Source organism: Caretta caretta, chromosome 2 (genome assembly GCF_965140235.1).
Source record: "Caretta caretta isolate rCarCar2 chromosome 2, rCarCar1.hap1, whole genome shotgun sequence".
Taxonomy (NCBI): Eukaryota; Metazoa; Chordata; order Testudines; family Cheloniidae; genus Caretta; species Caretta caretta.
Window position 1 is genome coordinate 191,032,923 of NC_134207.1, and position 17,975 is coordinate 191,050,897.

Genomic DNA, 17,975 nt, shown 5'->3' on the forward strand with positions numbered 1-17,975 from the left:
TTTCTAAAACTAGCAGTATTTCCCCTTTCTTGTCAAACTGGTTAAAATGCGCTACATTTCAGGTGAGACTGAGCCAAATTCTGCTGGGACTGGAGCTGGGCAGTTTCTTTTTGGCAAGTAATTTGACCAAAAAAATGCTAAACTATGTGAATTTTTATCAGATTGTTTTGACCACCCCAAAATTCTCTAAATGGTTTAGTTATGTCAAAAACATGTAATTTTGACCTAACCTCAAAATTTTGTTCAGGCATTTTCAGAAAAGCAAATGACTAGATTTTTAAAGTTTGGGGAGTGGGGAAGATGGCCAGCTCCCTAATCGCCTTTAGCCCAGGGGTTAGGACAGTCTCATGAGATATCAGAGACCCTGCCTGCTGAGGGATTTGAACTTTAGTCTCACATTGTAGCAGGGTGTCCTAACCATAGGGCTCTGGGTCATTCTCAGACCTGTGGAAGCTGTTTTACTTTAATAAATAATTTATTAGAACAGGGACTTGAATTTAGGGCTCTCACTGATGATATGGGAGATATAAGTTCAAGTCCCAGTCCCTACTCTAGTGACTGTTTATAAATAAGTGAAACACCTTCAAAAGGAGAGACGGAATGATCCGGAGCCCAGTGACTAAGACATGTGGCTGCTCTTTTGATTTTTGACAAACTTAGAATTCCAAAATGATTATTTTTTGCAACTGCTAGTGAATGGAACAATCCATTATCTGCCCAGCTCTACTCTTGCACCTCCATTGAAGTCAGTGGGGCTGCATTTGAGAGCAGAATTTTGTCTCCTGTACTCAAAGGTGTTATTCCACACCTCAGAGTAGAGAGGTGGTATGCAAAATAAATAACTTAATAGTCCCTTCTGGTCTTTAATCTAGTCGGACTTCCTGCATAACACATACTGTGGAATTTTGCCCAGTGATTCTTGCATTGATCTCCATTACTTGGATGAACTAGTGTGTCTTACCAAGACTGGATCTTCTGATGACTCAGTGCCAATGAAGTGCAAGCATTACTGGCAAAGTTTGGATAAACACCTCCATTACACGACATGGGCCCAGGCTATTGATTCCAGAGGCGCCCAAGCCCCACTGATGGTGATAGCTGTATGGTTTGAAAATAGAACAGTGCACTGGAATCGGGGTTCATATCCCAGCTTTCCCTGTGATCTTGGGAAAGGCACTTTGTTTCCATTCCCACCCTCTGTTAATAAGACAGTCCCTGCTTCAAGACCTGTTTGTATAATATCCATCACCATGGGAGGGAGCCCAGTGCCCATGGGTCCTCCAGGTAGTACTGTAATACAACAAAGTGCATTTCTAGAGTTAGAAGTGAAACTTAAGTGTAATTCTCCCCCTCTAAGGGCCAGATGCACTATCTGCTACACTGCAGTTGGGGGGCTATCCCAGCTGGCTTCTGCTAAGGGGCTGTTTAAACTGTAGTGTAAGATGCTGGAGGGTCCCAAAGTGCAGCCCAAACCTGAACATCTACACTGCGGTTAGAGCCCCTTAGCCTGAGGCCAAGTCAGCTGGCAGGGGCCAGCCCCTGGTGGCTAACTGCAGTGTACACATGCATGTTGGTGCTGGTTCAATCCCCTAAAGGTCACTACTTTCCCCCACCCCCAAACATCATCCATAATGTGGGACCTCTCTCTGCCAACATAGCATCTATTGCTTGAGGTGAAAGGACAGAGCCAGTAGCAGACAAGTCTAGCTGCTGTTTAGTCCCCATGTTGATCAGCTCTAGCCTGGCTACAGTTGATATCCCAGGAAACTGTAGCAGTTGGCTGTAGTGAAAAGGATATGGTACTTAAAGTTGTAGAACCATTTACCCTTCTATTCTTAACAGAGCACCAGTTAACTTCAGGACTCTGTATCTGAAATCTCTAAACAAAAGGCTGCTTACATTACAGTAAAAACTGAGTCATTATCTAGGCAATTCCCAGAGGAAGTGGAAAGGCTTGCTTCCTAAAAGAGTTTGTTGCTGGCTTTTCCAAGTGCTCCAATCTTGTTAATGTACAAAAAAGCTGCTGGCTTCATGCAGGGGGTTCCTAGCTGGATTTAGTCTTGAAGAAGTTCCAGCTTAGATTGACTCTCATTTCCTCTAGCCTAGCTCTACTCATTAAGAATGTCTCCTTCCCCAGAACCAGTTCTGTTCAAACAATTCTAGCAGCATAAGGTTCCTTACTTCATGTATTAAGGAAACATCCTACTTTAGGTTTTTATTGAGAAGACATGTAACTATATAAAAAAAAAATCTTAGGTTACATTTTTTGTGTCACATTACTAAGCCACACTATTAAGTGCTGGCACTGCAGGCTCTAGAATCCACACTAATTTCAGAACAACTTCTTATGCAGGTTTGCCTTTATTCGGACCCTCCGAATAGCTGATGGGCCTGATGAAGTTCACCTCTCAGCAATTGCAAAACTGGAACTACAGGACCAAGCCAAGCAACTGACCTCAAAAATGTAATAAAGTTTAGTCTAATCATACAATAGCATTGCTTCAGTTTTAAAAGGAACCAGGTTTTTAAACACTTCTGAATGATTTAAAAGTTTGAACTAAAGTTACCTATATTGTTTTCTACATTCTACAGTGATAAGTTTAATCGTACAAAGGTAACTTGGATTTGTTTTACTTAAAGGTACCAGTGTCCTAAGCTGCTAAATAACAGTTAACCTTTCAGGGCACTAGCCTGAAGATTACTTTATCAAGCCCTTAGTTCTTATGTCACAGATGTTCTCTCAATCAAGACCTCTGTGATGCTGCCTGTAGAATGTTAGTTTATTTTCTGAAATAAAATAATAAACTTGTTTTATTGTTTAATCAGAACTAATCTAGTGTTGTGAACTGTGTGGGCAATTTCACTGAAAGTGGCAAATTGTTGTATATTGACCCATTAGAAGGGCAATATACCTAATATAGCTGGACTGTGCAGGAGAGGGCTTGACAGTGCAGAGCAGACATGTTTTAGGAAAATCTGGGAGCGGGTTGGGGTAACTCTGCATGTGGTAACCAAGGCTGGTGGAAGCCACAGCATGACTGGTATGTACTGGCAGGTTGCAGAGCTGCTGAACCAGGGCTGTAACTCTAGATAGAAAATAAACTAACATTCTACAGGCAGCATCATAGAGGTCTTGATTGAGAGAACATCTGTGACATAAGAACTAAGGGCTTGATAAAGTATGACCAACTTGGGTCATTCACAAACAGCCTGCCAGCAATCAGATCACATCTGGAGTTCTGTCTGCATCCAGCTAAAGCATGTAGTTTACTGTTTGAGATTTTAAAAGTGTCACTAATGCATAAGTCTGAATAAAAGATCTCTCCCCCAACAGTCCAATGCTGCTTTTTTACAAAAGGAACAGTTTGGAGGAAGACTCCATTTCTTCTAGAGCATTCCTAAAGGCAAAAATCTTAAGTGTTGCTTGTACCACAAGCCAAAAATGCCTTAAATCTACAGAATGAGCCAGCCTGTCACTGATAATAACCGTCTCTACCCTCTGTTAAATCAAGTTGGGGGGGGGGGGGGACAGGGGGAGAAATTAAGGAAACAAGAGAAAGCTCTTGCTTGCTCTCAGATGCTAGCTCTTTGTTCTGGCTGGTTCTGAAGAAACACTTTCTGCAGCTCTTCAGCAATGTAGTGATAGACAGGCATCATGAGACACTGAATATTGGTTTTACTACATATTAACATATCAAGGTTTAGAAGGAACTGTTAGGGAGCAAGTGTTGCAGGCCACACATCTGTCCAGAATGTAGGTATTTATTCAGCACAGCTGTACAAAGCCTCCATGGCTGCTATTTATGCTCTGCTATCTTGATGAGAGGCAGAGGAATCATAGAATATCAGGGTTGGAAGGGACCCCAGAAGGTCATCTAGTCCAACCCCCTGCTTGAAGCAGGACCAATTCCCAGTTAAATCATCCCAGCCAGGGCTTTGTCAAGCCTGACCTTAAAAACCTCTAAGGAAGGAGATTCTACCACCTCCCTAGGTAACGCATTCCAGTGTTTCACCACCCTCATAGTGAAAAAGTTTTTCCTAATATCCAATCTAAACCTCCCCCACTGCAGCTTGAGACCATTTACTCCTCGTTCTGTCATCTGCTACCATTGAGAACAGTCTAGAGCCATCCTCTTTGGAACCCCCTTTCAGGTAGTTGAAAGCAGCTATCAAATCCCCCCTCATTCTTCTCTTCTGCAGGCTAAACAATCCCAGCTCCCTCAGCCTCTCCTCATAACTCATGTGTTCCAGACCCCTAATCATTTTTGTTGCCCTTCGCTGGACTCTCTCCAATTTATCCACATCCTTCTTGAAGTGTGGGGCCCAAGCTTATAGCAGAGAGGTAGCCATCCCCTATGCTAGGTGGGCAAACTATAGCCCACAGGACCATCCTGCCTGTCCCTTGAGCTCTCAGCCCCTCCCCCACAGCCTCAGCTTGCCAGGCCACCAGTGCTCTGGGTGGCATGATAGGGGGACAGGGAAGGGGGGTGAGGGGGAAGATTGGATAGAGGGTGGATGGGTACATGGGACAGGACAGGGCAGGGGCCAGGCTCTTTGGGGACACACAGCCTTCCCTACCAGGCCCTCCATACAGTTTTGGAACACTGATGTAGCCCTCAGGCCCCCCCAAAAAAGTTCACCCACCCCTGCCCTATGCCAATGGCATGTGTCTTCAGTAGACCAGTCTGTGACCTCAGCAAAACCATACCACTGAACATTAAAGGACAGATTCTTTCCTCATATGTACATGTTTACATACGAAGGTAAAATTTCATCCTTTTTCTAGTTACGGCTATAATGATGACACTTTACCCAGCTGAACTTTTAACAAGAGCAACACTGACCTTGCATGTTAACACTGCAAATAACTGAGGTTATGCATAGTGTTTAGCTGTGGATTAGACCATCTCCTCAGCTCCAGGCAAAATACTTAGAATTCAGTACATTTTCCCCATCACACAAGAACACCCCTCTCACAGAAGTACTGTCTAGCTGGCTGCTCTAGAATTCTAACCGTTTTCAAGAAGGAAGAAACATTCCATTAAAGTAACAGCTTTGTCTCATTAACAAGGCTCAATTCCCTTTATTTTTAAAATTTTATGTACATATGAGTGATCTGTATAATGTACATTCAATATAGAAAGTTTTTATATACTGGATAATGTATAGAACATTCCACAATTACACTAGGTTCTTACATACCAGGTTGACATCATTTATTTATTTATTTATTTTTTGCTGAAGTGTTTTCAATTTGGTAAAGCCAGTTATACAAGTGTCTAATGCAGTTTGATCTCAGGAAGATAATGTTAATGATTAAGGACATCAATGAACTGGTGCAGGGACAAACCTCTAGTAAGTCATGTTCAATGAGACTGATCATGTCAGGAGTAGAGGAGGAAAATTCCGTTAGTGGGGATGGTGGGGGTCAAGTGACTTAGCCCAATTCTTCTGGACTGTAATTCAACTCCAGTCATGCTAATTCATAAAATATAAAAACTAGGAAAAAGTTGTTTGATTCACAGTCTTGTAAACAAATAGAAAGGAACAAAATGTGCTTACGTACAACAAGAAAAAAATTCTTGTGTACTCATTCGGGCTGATCCTTAGCGTGCTTTCTTATGTTACAATGTGACAGACGCACTGACTTTTTTCCCCTAAAAAAAATATATTCATAGAAAAAGGAATAACACTGTCAGGAAACAATTGGAAAGGCAGTAAGTTCACTTCAATGCATCAGAGGGAGGAAAGTGCAGTTCCTCATCACTGGCCAATCTGCCTTTAAAAGTCTTTCATGGGTATTTCAAATCTCTTAGCTGGTATCTCCCAATTCATTGTCTACAGGGGGTGGTACACTGGGCATTACAGAGGATGTCGTTCCTGCAGTAAGGTAGCCAGCAACTCCAGGGCCTGGTGGGGGGGGGGGGGGGGAGAAAGAGAAAAATATTGATAATTAGTTTTAATAATCAAATGGCAGTTCTCCACACTTATTATTCAGAATCACTCTTGTTAACATTTTCATCTTTGAAAATACTGAGACAGTTTGACTGACCTTATAGCTGTCTCCTCATTAAGGTTAACAAAATCTGTTTTATGGTTTCTATTTTTAAGACTTGCCATCAGGAATTGAGGATAAATCTCATTCATATCTGTCCATCCCCAGTCACTGTAGTATGAGAGCCTAGGAAATTCCTAGGATTTGTGCTTAAGGAAATAGAGGGTGCCTAGGGTTTGGGGTGGCATGTTCATATATTTGAGTCTGAGGTTTAATAAATCTAATGTGCTGTGTATCACTAGACAACAAGGAACAAACAAAAAAACCTGAAAAATCAATTCCAGCCCAATGGAAGAGAAACTGACAAAATAAAGTAACCTAATGATAACTAGTATTCAGATATTTTATAATTGGATACCCTCACTCTGGCATTTTGCTTTCGGATACAACTAGGAGGAACTCCCATACTTTGGAGGGATAAAGCCATTAAACCGTCTCACTAGCTGGCAACGTGTCTATCCCTGTTGAGATGGCATAGCACAACTCCTAGTGCTTCTCTTTCACTTAAAAGGCAGAAAGCATTCAGAATACAAGCAGCACTGCCAAGCCTGAAGAAAGTGAATATTAATGTTCCATCTCCTCAGAAGAAAAGGAAGGTCCCTGTAATTCTTCTCTGAATCAGAGTTTAACAGATCTGCACTCCTTCTCTTTTAACAGTAACCTTAGTCTACAGTGGATTTGTCACTAGAGCTTGAATCGAAAGTCACTGCCACAAAGACTAAATTTTTCCATATGAGAAACCTGGACTCGCAGGTAGGTACTGGGTGACTCAAGAATAGTAGCCAAGTAAGGACGTTACATTTTTATGACCCCTCTTGTGTCTTGAGGTGATCCAAATGCATCATACCCTTCATGACCCTTGTGAGTAAACATAGGTAGAAAGCAGTCCACTTTCATGTTCATGAAAAGTTGATCTAGAAGCAAAAGCAACTGGAGGATGAAGTATGCAGAGTACTAACTGGTGAAAAGAAGCTGGTTGTAGGGCAGGGGAAGTGTAAGGATTCATAGGGATTTTTCAAAACAAAAACCCTACAAAACCCCTGCTACTTAGGGATTTCTGAATAAAGCTTAACTCCATTACTGTATATATACACAAGGTATACTTGTTTCACAAACCAATTGGTGGATATATACCTTAGCTTACTGGCACAAAGCAGTGGACTGGACTCAAAATCATGTGTGAACCCTAACAGATTCAACATACTAATCCAATTCACTTGTTCCTCAAATATTTTCCCCAGAAATATTCCAATAAATTCCTTCAGGAATGGTTTAGTCTATATATTTACATAGTCATTCAACAAGGCATCTTCTCTAGGAGGAGCGAGTTACAATTTTTGGAACAGTAAGTACAATTGCAGCAGTTTAATAGTCCATATAGTATTTTGCAATATTTTGAGGAGACTACACACTTGCTCCTATTGCATAGCATGCATCTAAAAGAGCATACAAGTCAGTTACTAGGAATGCAGTGAATGGAACATGCGTTTAGCAAAATGATATCTACCTGCATTAGAGAGCTACACAGAAGTTAGCAAGCTGCCTGGCAGAGCACATCTAAAGCCCACTTCTGAGGTGAAGGGGACTGCTACCAGTTAGAAGGGAAGGAGAAGAGACACCTGAGAGAAAAAGAAATAAGCAAGGGAAGTTGTAAGGGAAGTGTAGACAGCGAAGCAGTTTGAAGCAAAGGTAGGACAGAACACTGTCAGCCCTGGTCTACACTACAGATTTACATGACTAACTACGTCGCTCAGAAGTGTGGAAAATCCACACCCGTGAGCAACCCATTTAATCTGACCAAGCTCTGTGTAGACAGCACTATGTCAACATAGCTACTGCCTCTTGGAGAGGTGGAGTACCTACACCAATGGGAGAAGCTCTCCCATGTGAGCACAGGTAGCATCTTCAAAGCGCTACAGCAATCTAAATGTAGACAAGTGCGGAGTATAAATAGAGAAATACTCATAGTTTATGGTTAGATTACCATTTCTACAGTGTCTTCCCTCCTATGATCAGAAAGCACCTTACAAGCATAAGGAATTTAGCCGCACCCCGTCATTTAAGAATCGCCCAATGCTACAAACAAGAAAGGCATAGAGAGGTTACTTGACTTGTCCAGAATCTCTCAAAGTCTGGTCATTAAGAATATAAATTGTTTGGGTCCCTCTGTCCCTCCCCCCAGCAGCTGAAGTCAGCTAACACTTATACCAAAGAAATCCTATAGTAAATGAAATCCTGTAGGACTCTACTCAGCAAAAAAGCAATGAGTCTGTCTTCAGAAAGTCTACCAATGCATGGAACCATGTTGGCTCTGATGTCTTGCTGATAGCCGAAAAAAAGTGAGACTGTTTACCAAATAAATGGAGTAGTGAGCGTCTAGGAAACAGCTAGACAGTCTTGAACATGGATGTGTGACTTAGAAGTGCTATGCCCTTTTCATGTAGGGCAAACAAACCACAAATTAGGGTTCTCTTGTTCAAATAATGGTATACCCCTACAGCCCAACAAATGCTAAGAATCTGCTCGTAATGTAACATTCTTAACCTCAATTAGCCAAAAGGGCTCAGTGAGCTTTATCTGGAAATATGATCAGAAATATCAGAGCCTTTCCTTTCTACACATTTGTCTTTGTGTGTGAATAATCTAGTCAGTATTACTTCACAAGTGAGGGTTGATGACCACATGCAGGTAGAGAGAGAAGGTGTGACTATAACTCTGTGCTTATCTGGGGAAAGGCATGCAAGTTCCCTAGACTGTGAGGAAAAGCTTAGTCATACTTGACTTGAGAAAAGGCTTAATGAAGTCCTTCAAAATCAGAAGTCTTAAAAATTAAACTCCCATACAAACCTTTTGGCCTTTCCCTCAGTTTTAAATAATTTATTTTAGTGGAGAAATTTCATAACAGTGTTCTAGGTTGCTTTTATCAGCAATCAATGAGAAGAAACCTGTTGTTACAGCTTGTAGACAGTTTGTAGGTTATGTTGAAATGTTAATCATCAACTAAAACTGAACTCATTGTTTGTTAAATAAAATAAGCTTAGCTTTGGACTCCATGAAGGAAACCACAGTATAATACAGTATGCCTTATCAAAATGAAAAATCTAGCCATGCAAGTTTCTCAAAGTTTGAGCTCTTCCTACCACAAAGTTACAGGTCTCAGAATACAAGTATGCTGCTTCAGCATAATTTTGAGCTACCATGAGTCAATAAATTAATCAAATATTTGCACAGTGTGAACAGGTAACACCATGCTTCTTGATAAACCCAAGTCACAAAGGCTAAATTTGCTTTTGAACAAAGTGATGTTATTTCAAAAATGGAGAATAGAACCCATACACTAGAAGTGATGAAGCCATAATGAACTGTGCTCTTAGGCACTTATGAGAACTTTGCCTGTGATCTTTAAGTACAACAGCCAGCTGGAGCTGGAACACACTTTAGCTGTACCACCACAGAGCACTGTGAGGACTATTTGCTATTGGTAGGAAAATCTGCAAGCATAAGAAGTCTTACAAAGCCCATTACACTTTTATTTTTAAACACTAAAAACCATAGTAACTAATTTCTCAGAAATACATGTTCAGGTATGCGCCAGTCATGGGCTAACAACAACAGAGATGGCCTACCCATGTCAGCAGAAGAGATCAAACAGTATAAAATGAAAAACAGTACTTCATAGTGTTAACATAGTGCAACGAATGGTCACATGATGGCAGCAAAACTTTGGAGGATAAATAGAAGGCTGGACCCACCACACCTTAAAACAATAAGTCAAGTATCTCAGCTCTATTCAGGCATATTTCAAGGTTCATTTGAAACAGTAGCAGTAAAGTGAAGGTTACAACTCTGATCTGAAATAAGTGTTACTGACCTGTGAGGTATCCTACTGTTTGTGTCTCAGAAATGAACAAGTCATGTTTCTGATCTTTGAAGGCACTCCACACAGAGGAACGAGACAGGATTTCATTTACCTACAACATAAAAAGCTGGTAAGTGTCTACATTTAATAACTGCTTACAGTAGCTGGATGGAAACATTCCACTCTTTACTAAATGTGGTAAGGTCAGTTTTTAGACATTAACTAGATCTATAAAAAATGAACACTTAAGTATCCAAATAGGCATACACAATCCTAACCCAAAACCACAACTATTACATAGGGTAAACAGTTGGTCATCGTTTGCATGGGGGTTGAATATACAAGCAGAGATTCCAAGAAGATTTAGAGCTATCAAACAGCTTGAATTTCTCCCTAGTGCTTCTCTTCCCTCACCCATTCAGTTGGTCAACAGGGAGAGCAGAAGCAATCATAGCAGTCTCCTGCCTCAAATGTCAGATAGCCTGAGAAGCAGAACTGTTGCCTTGCGGCAGAATCAGGGCGTCAACCTGGATAGTACTTGACAGTCTTGAATGAGGATGGAAAAAAGGGGCCCAGGACTAACTGAACCAGAGGGATGTATGAACAAGATTCTGATTTTACTATTGCGGTGGGAGTGGAAGTGTACACAGTCTCAACTGGTCAGAGGAATCTGTGTTACTTGGACAATTTATTTTTTAGGTCTCAACTCTAAAGCATTCTCTGTGCAGAGGAATTTTCAAGAATCCAAAAAGTTTTCAAGCTGCAGTTCTCCAGATACTTTACTCTTTACCCACTGCGTACAGGCTCTGAGAACACCTGTGCATCAGTCTTGCCTATCTAATTTCAGATGTCGTCAGCCTTCACTGGCACTCTAGGCCTCTCAGACACTATTTCTATATTTTATCCGGTGGCCTACAAATCTCATCCTCTGCTCCCGATCTTCCCTTCGTAGGAAGATATGGATTGACTGACTCATTAAAAGCTGTGAATCTGGGATACTCTGCCACTTAACATAAACCATTAGTTGACACAGCTTAAGCACTTCAATAAAGGTTAGCCTGGGAGACATGCTCTCATGTGTATTGGCTCAAAACTGTATCTCTGTATATAATGATTAAGCTTTCTCAAGCCCAGCGATTCAGAACATTGTTAGTAAGTACTTACCTGTTCTCCATACTGTAGGCTGTGAGTCATAGACTTCAAGGTTTTAACTATCTGAGCCTTCGTGGCTGATGGGCTTTCCAAATTTTCAAGCCCAACACCTTCAAGCAATTTTAGGAGATACGGAACCAAATCTGCTTTCAAAGCCTACAAAGCAAAATTATTGGAGATACTTAATACAATGGACTTTGAGAACACTTGAATTGAATGGAATTTTACCAGTGTTTGTTTGCTCACTTCACTCTGCTTTAGAACAGCTGTTGCACGAATAAGTTTTTTGTCTTTTGGAACAACAGGATCTCTTTTGAAGATCCACAATACTCTGAACTGTTCTATTACACCTATTTCTGAAGACAGGTCAGTACAGGTATGCAAACAGCTAAGCTCACGCCGCTGCAGACAAGATAAAAATGCCAGGAAAAAAAGACAATGCAATGATGTCAATTAAACTCAGAAGACACTAAGCTACTCTGCGACAATTTTGAAGTGAGCTGGCAGTTCTGCTCCTGGTCCACATCCTTGAAGCAAGCCCTACTGACATCGTTTTTTCTATTGTCTCAGAAGAGAAAAGTTACAGAATGCAAGTCATAAGCTACCCTCTCACCTTAGAAGCTTTACAATAAAAGTCTAAGTCTGTTGTCCAAAGAGCACGAGGAAGCCTGTACTGCAGTTCTGAGCTATGGGTGAGGAATTTCAGATTCTAGCTTTGTCAAACGAGGACTTTTAATAGCACTAGACCGACAACAGGAAAATAGACAAGTTAATAGGCAAGACAGAAGTGAGCACCATAGAGCACTCTAAAGTAGTCAGTAATCACAGGACACAGTTCTTGCACACCTCCTGAACTGACTAATGCACAACTGAGTGTGAGAAGTACTTGTACCATTTCTTTAGAACAGCTTGCTTACTTGGGCTACTAAATCATTCTGCTCCTTTTGAAACATGCGATTAAGTGCTTCACAGGCTAGACCAATCGTATCCAATCGCTTTTTCATTCCATTCATCAAAGGGCCAATGGTCTCAAGTGATGCCATTGCTCGAACACAAAGCTGTACATAGAGAAGGAAAAGCATTTGTGCTGTACTGATTGTATTTTTAATCTAAAATTCAAATCCTGAATACTATTGCAACTTGTACATCTACTACGATGATAAACTGCAGATATCCGACTGTCCCCTTCATACTTTCCTGGAGGAGTTTTACATGTTGCACAATAGGAGCAGCAGGCACCAACTGTTGCAGTAGATGTTTGCTGGATGCTTTTATCCATAATTAGGATGAATTAAAACCGCTTACTAATCAATCAACACAGTAATGCAGCAAGCACAGAAGAAAACAAACAAACAAAAACCCCACCTATCGTTAGAAGCTATGTTGGCTTAGTTTTAAGAGTGAGGGGGTGAAATATCCACGTAGGTAACCAATATGGCTATTAGGAGAGTTCTCAGAAGATTTTATTTGCCACAAAAGTCTACAGGTTGCGGTAAAATGCTCCAACATGTTGTGCGCTAATTACCTTGTGTAGACCTTGCTGGCACACTCCAAAGGTACCTGGTTTGCATTAACACTACATTGCTGCAAACTAGATACATTTTAGAGGGCACCAGCCGGGTCTAAGTGGGGCAGTTAGAACGCTCTACAAATCACACCCCTCTAGAGTGCTTTGTTGGACCATGTACACAAGCCCTAGGCTGGTATGAACGTACACGCCATATACACTTAGTATACATTCCATCTAAAAGAAAATCTTAAATGCGATACCTCATTATCAGACAGTGTGTGTATGACACGAACAGCACTTTTAGGAATAGCATTGTTCTTGTGATTCAGAGCCTGGAGAATCTTGGGGAGATGACCAAGTGGTGGGAGTTGATCTGCTAGCTGAGGCTGAGTGCTGAAGAGGCACACGGTTGCTGTTGTTACGGTTTCTAATGTTTCCCCCTGTGAAAGCATACAAGTCTTTGCATTAAATTATTAATTTTCCAGGTCAAAATTAGCTTTAACATTAAAGAAGCTCAGTGCAGCAGGCCATACCACTGCAACTGCAGTACACAAGTACTTGCTGCTTCTGATCTGTGGAAAGTCAGAAGATACGAAGTATTACAGATACGCATTGATTTCTACAGTGATTTAAAGCCAGTAAATTTGAGGGGAGGGGGGAGGGAGGAATGCATCTCTGTTAGCAAAACACAAGTTAGCATAAACTCACTAAATACATTGCTTCATTTAAAAACCTAGAATGAGTAGAGTAGAAGTAACTGAGCCAGGATGGGCTTCAGCCTACCTGAGTTCCTCCAGACAGCGTCCAGGGAATTTTTTTTTAAGTTAAATTTGATACCACTGAATCACTGACTTCCCTCACAGAGAGTTTCAAGCACAATTAATGATTTTGCTCATCCCGTGAATAAGCTAAAAATGGTTTATTCTTTTTACACTGAGCTGAGTGATAGGGGAGGCAACCTTGCTCAGCAGTGATGTAACTGGGTCAACAGCAGTATGGGAAGCCAGTGACACAAACTGAACGTCCCTTTCTAACCTGCTTTTAATGTTGCAGTTTATGTTGGCAAGTGCTTCTTTGACTTTTTGTACTGTTAGGTTGACCTAGACAGGTGCAGTTTTCCTCCAAGCAAGCCATGAAGTTATAGAATGTTTGAGGAGCTTTCTTGGATTTGTATTCCCTTAGTCAATACCCTGAGCTAAAATTCCAATAGGACTTAAAGGAGCAATCAAAAGACAGGGACTCTTGATTTAAGGCATTCAAATTCTAATTGTCCGCTTATTTATTATTTTTAAAGCGCTTCATCTTATCTAAGTGCTTTTGCACAAAATCAGAAATAAAATTTAAAGCTATTTCTATGTTGAAAATGAAACTGCTACCACCATTGCAAGCAGAAATACAAGCACCAAGACAGAAGCAAAATTAACCAAATGCTAATTAGCATCTTACATTATTGCTTTGAAATTTGCCCAACTCTGCCCTTACTATATGTTGCACACAATTTTAAACGCATAGCTAGAAAGGCTTCTTACATGGGGGTTATTTTTCTCCAGTAGTTCAGTGAATTTTTCCAACAGTGCAATAAGAAATTCTCTAGGTTTTCGCAGAACCCAGGCCGGCTGGGCAATAAAGATTCTTAAGAAGACTCCCCCTACAGAAAGTTCACCTTCTGCTTCACCATACACCACAGCAAAGTCTTCAGACAGCTATATAAAATTGGAGAGGAACAAAAGTTAACATAAAACTCAGCAATAAGTCATCCCTCTTATCGGGAAAGAGGCAAATCAGTAAAACCTTGTAACCAATTACAGCCATGATTTCATTAAAGTTTTTTTTTTTTTATTAGAGACCCACAGACTATCAGCTTTCTGTTCCCTAAAACATGTCCAACACGGAATTGTTCAGCAACATTAGCAATACCATAATTTCTTTACAGTAACTTACTGTAGAAACACTAGGTACCTGATTCCTTCCTATAAAACAAGACACTGAACTTGGAAGTACTGTATGGTGAGTGGGCATTTTCAAGTAAATCTTGTCCATGGGTTCAGCTAGTTGCACAGGGAATGAAAATATACTAGTGATGGCCACTAATCACAAAAGAAATTAAATGACATGGCTGATGAAGACTAATGAGTTTTATGTGTAGCATTAACTGAGGATAATCTAATGAGCCTGATTTTTTAGTAAATCATCTCATCTCAACTGTTATGAAAGACATTCAAATATTGAAAGCTTTACACCAGAACTGGTAGAAAAGTTCCAGTTCAGATTTTTATTGGAACCAACAATTGCATTTTTTCCTTTCTTGTGTGTTTGACAGTTTAAAGTGTGAAGCCATGCAGCACATACTCCACAGGTCAAGGTGTGTTGTTTATGTTAAGCTATTTCCAAACACTACTCAATTGTCTTGTCAGAACTACATTTTGTGAGGGGAATTACTAGAATTGCAGTGGAAGAGACTCTAATGTCCTATTATTTTTAGTATCAGAGGGGTAGCCGTGTTAGTCTGTATCCATAAAAACGAGGAGTCTGATGGCACCTTAAAGAATAACAGATTTATTTGGGCATAAGCTTTCGTTGGTAAAAAACCCCACTTCTTTAGATGCATGGAGTGAAAATTGCAGATACAGGCATAAATATACTGGCACCTGAAGAGAAGGGAGTTACCTTACAAGTGGAGAACCAGTATAACTCCCTTCTCTTCAGGTGCCAGTATATTTATGCCTGTATCTGCAATTTTCACTCCATGCATCTAAAAAAGTGGGTTTTCTACTCATGAAAACTTATACCCAAATAAATCTGTCTTCAAGGTACCACTGGACTCATTATTTTTAGGACAGATTTACAAATACTTTACTATACATTTAACAGTTCAGACTAGTGAGGTGGCATTTACTATACAACCAATTCAGTTGGCCAAGACACATTTTTATGTGATGAAAACCTTACTGGATTACTAACAACTGGAAAACAGAGTAATTTGCTATGATCACGCAACAGATTTGATTGTTCAGAAAGTCAGCATACTGGGGACCAATTAAGGCTCTCTGATCACAATTTAGTTTTGAACTTCACTGTTAAGTTTATAACTTATGTACATTTGTAGCCTGCTCGTGTTTAAACGCTTCTAGCAAGAGACCGACTTTGTGGAGTTATTTGGAGGATAGATTCAGTAATTCTACAGTGTAACTTGTTTTTTAGATGTCAACTCTAGACTACAGTAATGAGAGAGAGCAGATGGGTTTTGCTAGAAGCGTGTCACTGGTATTTTCTACGACACTGCAGAGAAAAGGAATGCATGTGAAAACAAAGCGTGAGCACTTATTACCAATTTCCCTACTGTTTCTCTTGGGGCCCCAAAATATGAACATTTTTGCTTTTACCTTCCAGTTAGTGTCAGGGTTGTCCCTCTGAAGTTTAAAGTGCCTGTTTTAAAAAAGAAAGAAAGAAAGAAATTAGGCGAATTAAAAGACTATTGTTCCTAGATACAACAAAACTTTGGCTCCCACTCAAAATCCAAACCTTCACTCTCCTTTTTGGCTCCCCCACTCTCTGACACATGTAATGGTTAAGCAAAGGTCACATTCCAAAACTCCACCTTCTTTCCCCTCACTTTCAATTCTCCCTTCTCAAGTTTGAAACAATGTGACCTGTTGGGCTGAGAGAGCACACAGAACTAAGTGCCATCCTTTTCTCTAGATCTCCGTAGGCAGCGGGTGGCCATCAGGTGGCAGTTACATGCACTGCATTGCTTGGTTCTTATTCACAGTTGTGCTCTAACGGAAGGCATTGCCTTAATCCTTCTCTACTTTTTAAATCAATCAGAACTCAATTTTTGTCACAGATGGAGATTTGTGTTAATTAGTGAGAATGAACCTAAGGAATCAAACAGATACACAAGTGTCACTTAGCACATACAGTAGCTATTTACATAGTAAGTCTACATACTCTAGCATCATTTCTCGAACTGTTGCTGATACTCTATCCCTGGAGAGGTCATTCCAAATTAACTCAGGATTTTCATGTGTTCCTTCAAAAATATGAACAGCAGCTTCAGGGTTATCTCTCATGGCATCCATAAAGACTCCAGGCAGAAACTTCATTAGGGTAATTCTAACCTGCAAAAGAAAAGCAATCCCAACCATTTTATAATATCAAACACCATACCAGTTAAACTCAATGGCATCATAAAAGGTCTTCCTATGTAATGTGTTTTTTTTAAAATTCATGTATTTGTACATGACTATGCCAAAATACTTCTGTCTAATAAGAGAAAGCATCATTCAAACTCAATTTTATGTCTAGTTCATTTAATAAGCTATCTGGTATAAGAACCCAACCATTAATTTCACGGCATCTCATGACTAAAAGTCAGTTACAAATGATAAATTGGAGATCACATCTTTGTTATGCTGGTTACGGGTGCTTTTGAGATTTTTATACTGAAATCTCACAATTAGAAAGTAAAAAAATGACAATTCATTTCAGTTAAATAAATACAAATGATATATTTTCTCTTTACATAAACATGGAAAAAATAGCTCACATTTTTGATATGCAAGTTTGAAGATCCTGAAAATCAAACTACCCTTTAGTCTCCTTCCTGAAGAGATGCCTTTTGTCCCTATCAATGATTTTACATGCTGGAAAACAGTATTTCCTAAATCCATACCCCTCTAGATCTACCAATGTGATTTATATCTTGCCAAGTACTCTTGTGATCACATGAAACATATCTGTTCTTATGCAAGCTCCATGGAACATTGCAATCTAATCATATTACAAAAGGTAAAATGTTTTCAAACAAATACCTAAATGTTACTATAACTGAAAGATTAGAGAAACATTCAGTTTTTCTAGCCAGTATCCCTGTTGTTGTACCATCAGTTTCTCATGTTTGAGTCTTTGACAAGCAACAGAGGAGAAAAGCATTAAGAAAACCCTGTAAGCCCACAAAAGCTGTTGGGGGGGGGGACTTACAGGCAGGTGTAGTAAACTACATTTAACTCCTCAAAGTTGACTGAATTTTGAGTTGTTCGGTACCTCTTCTTTAATTTCAGGGACACCAAGTCCTTTCTGTGAAAAATAACCTAGCAACTTTTTAAATTCACTCTTGCTCACCTTTGGACCCACTAGCTTATCTGCAGTCATTTTGGCAAAAAGCTCTGCTGTCTGGGTTCGGACCTGTGGATGTGTTGAATTGCAGAACATATCTAATAAGTAGATTAAAGCACCTGTTTGGAAAAACAGGGGGGAAAAGGTTTAGGTTTTTCCAGATCACATCAGCCACTAGTTATGCACTGCTCTAAGTAGCAGAGCAAAATCTCACACCACCATGTCTGCAACAGTTTTGATCTTCATTTTGTACACGTCTACTTTATCAGCCATTCAGAGAATAC

The 17,975-nt window shown here is 40.1% G+C and overlaps 2 protein-coding genes across 7 annotated transcripts in view; one reads left to right on the forward strand and one right to left on the reverse strand.

The window, feature by feature from the left end:
- ACAD11 (acyl-CoA dehydrogenase family member 11) overlaps positions 1-3,333 on the forward strand; it is a 60,896-nt gene extending 57,563 nt beyond the window's left edge. For all 4 annotated transcript variants that reach the window (XM_048838782.2, XM_048838785.2, XM_048838784.2 and 1 more), the window contains one exon: positions 2,354-3,333. In XM_048838782.2, the coding sequence (XP_048694739.2) occupies positions 2,354-2,468 (115 nt within the window). In that variant the 3' untranslated portion in view covers positions 2,469-3,333. The remainder of the gene's footprint in view (positions 1-2,353) is intronic.
- A 1,708-nt stretch (positions 3,334-5,041) lies between these two features.
- DNAJC13 (DnaJ heat shock protein family (Hsp40) member C13) overlaps positions 5,042-17,975 on the reverse strand; it is a 104,840-nt gene continuing 91,906 nt past the window's right edge. For 2 of the 3 annotated variants that reach the window (XM_048838767.2, XM_075125699.1), the window contains 9 exons: positions 17,698-17,810; positions 16,525-16,694; positions 15,960-16,002; positions 14,106-14,279; positions 12,837-13,016; positions 11,984-12,124; positions 11,079-11,222; positions 9,927-10,026; positions 5,042-5,910 (listed from right to left, as the gene is read on the reverse strand). In XM_048838767.2, the coding sequence (XP_048694724.1) occupies positions 5,813-5,910; positions 9,927-10,026; positions 11,079-11,222; positions 11,984-12,124; positions 12,837-13,016; positions 14,106-14,279; positions 15,960-16,002; positions 16,525-16,694; positions 17,698-17,810 (1,163 nt within the window). In that variant the 3' untranslated portion in view covers positions 5,042-5,812. Of the gene's footprint in view, positions 5,911-7,562; positions 7,675-9,926; positions 10,027-11,078; positions 11,223-11,983; positions 12,125-12,836; positions 13,017-14,105; positions 14,280-15,959; positions 16,003-16,524; positions 16,695-17,697; positions 17,811-17,975 lie in introns of all 3 variants that reach the window. The other variant, XR_012667179.1, reaches the window with a different exon arrangement.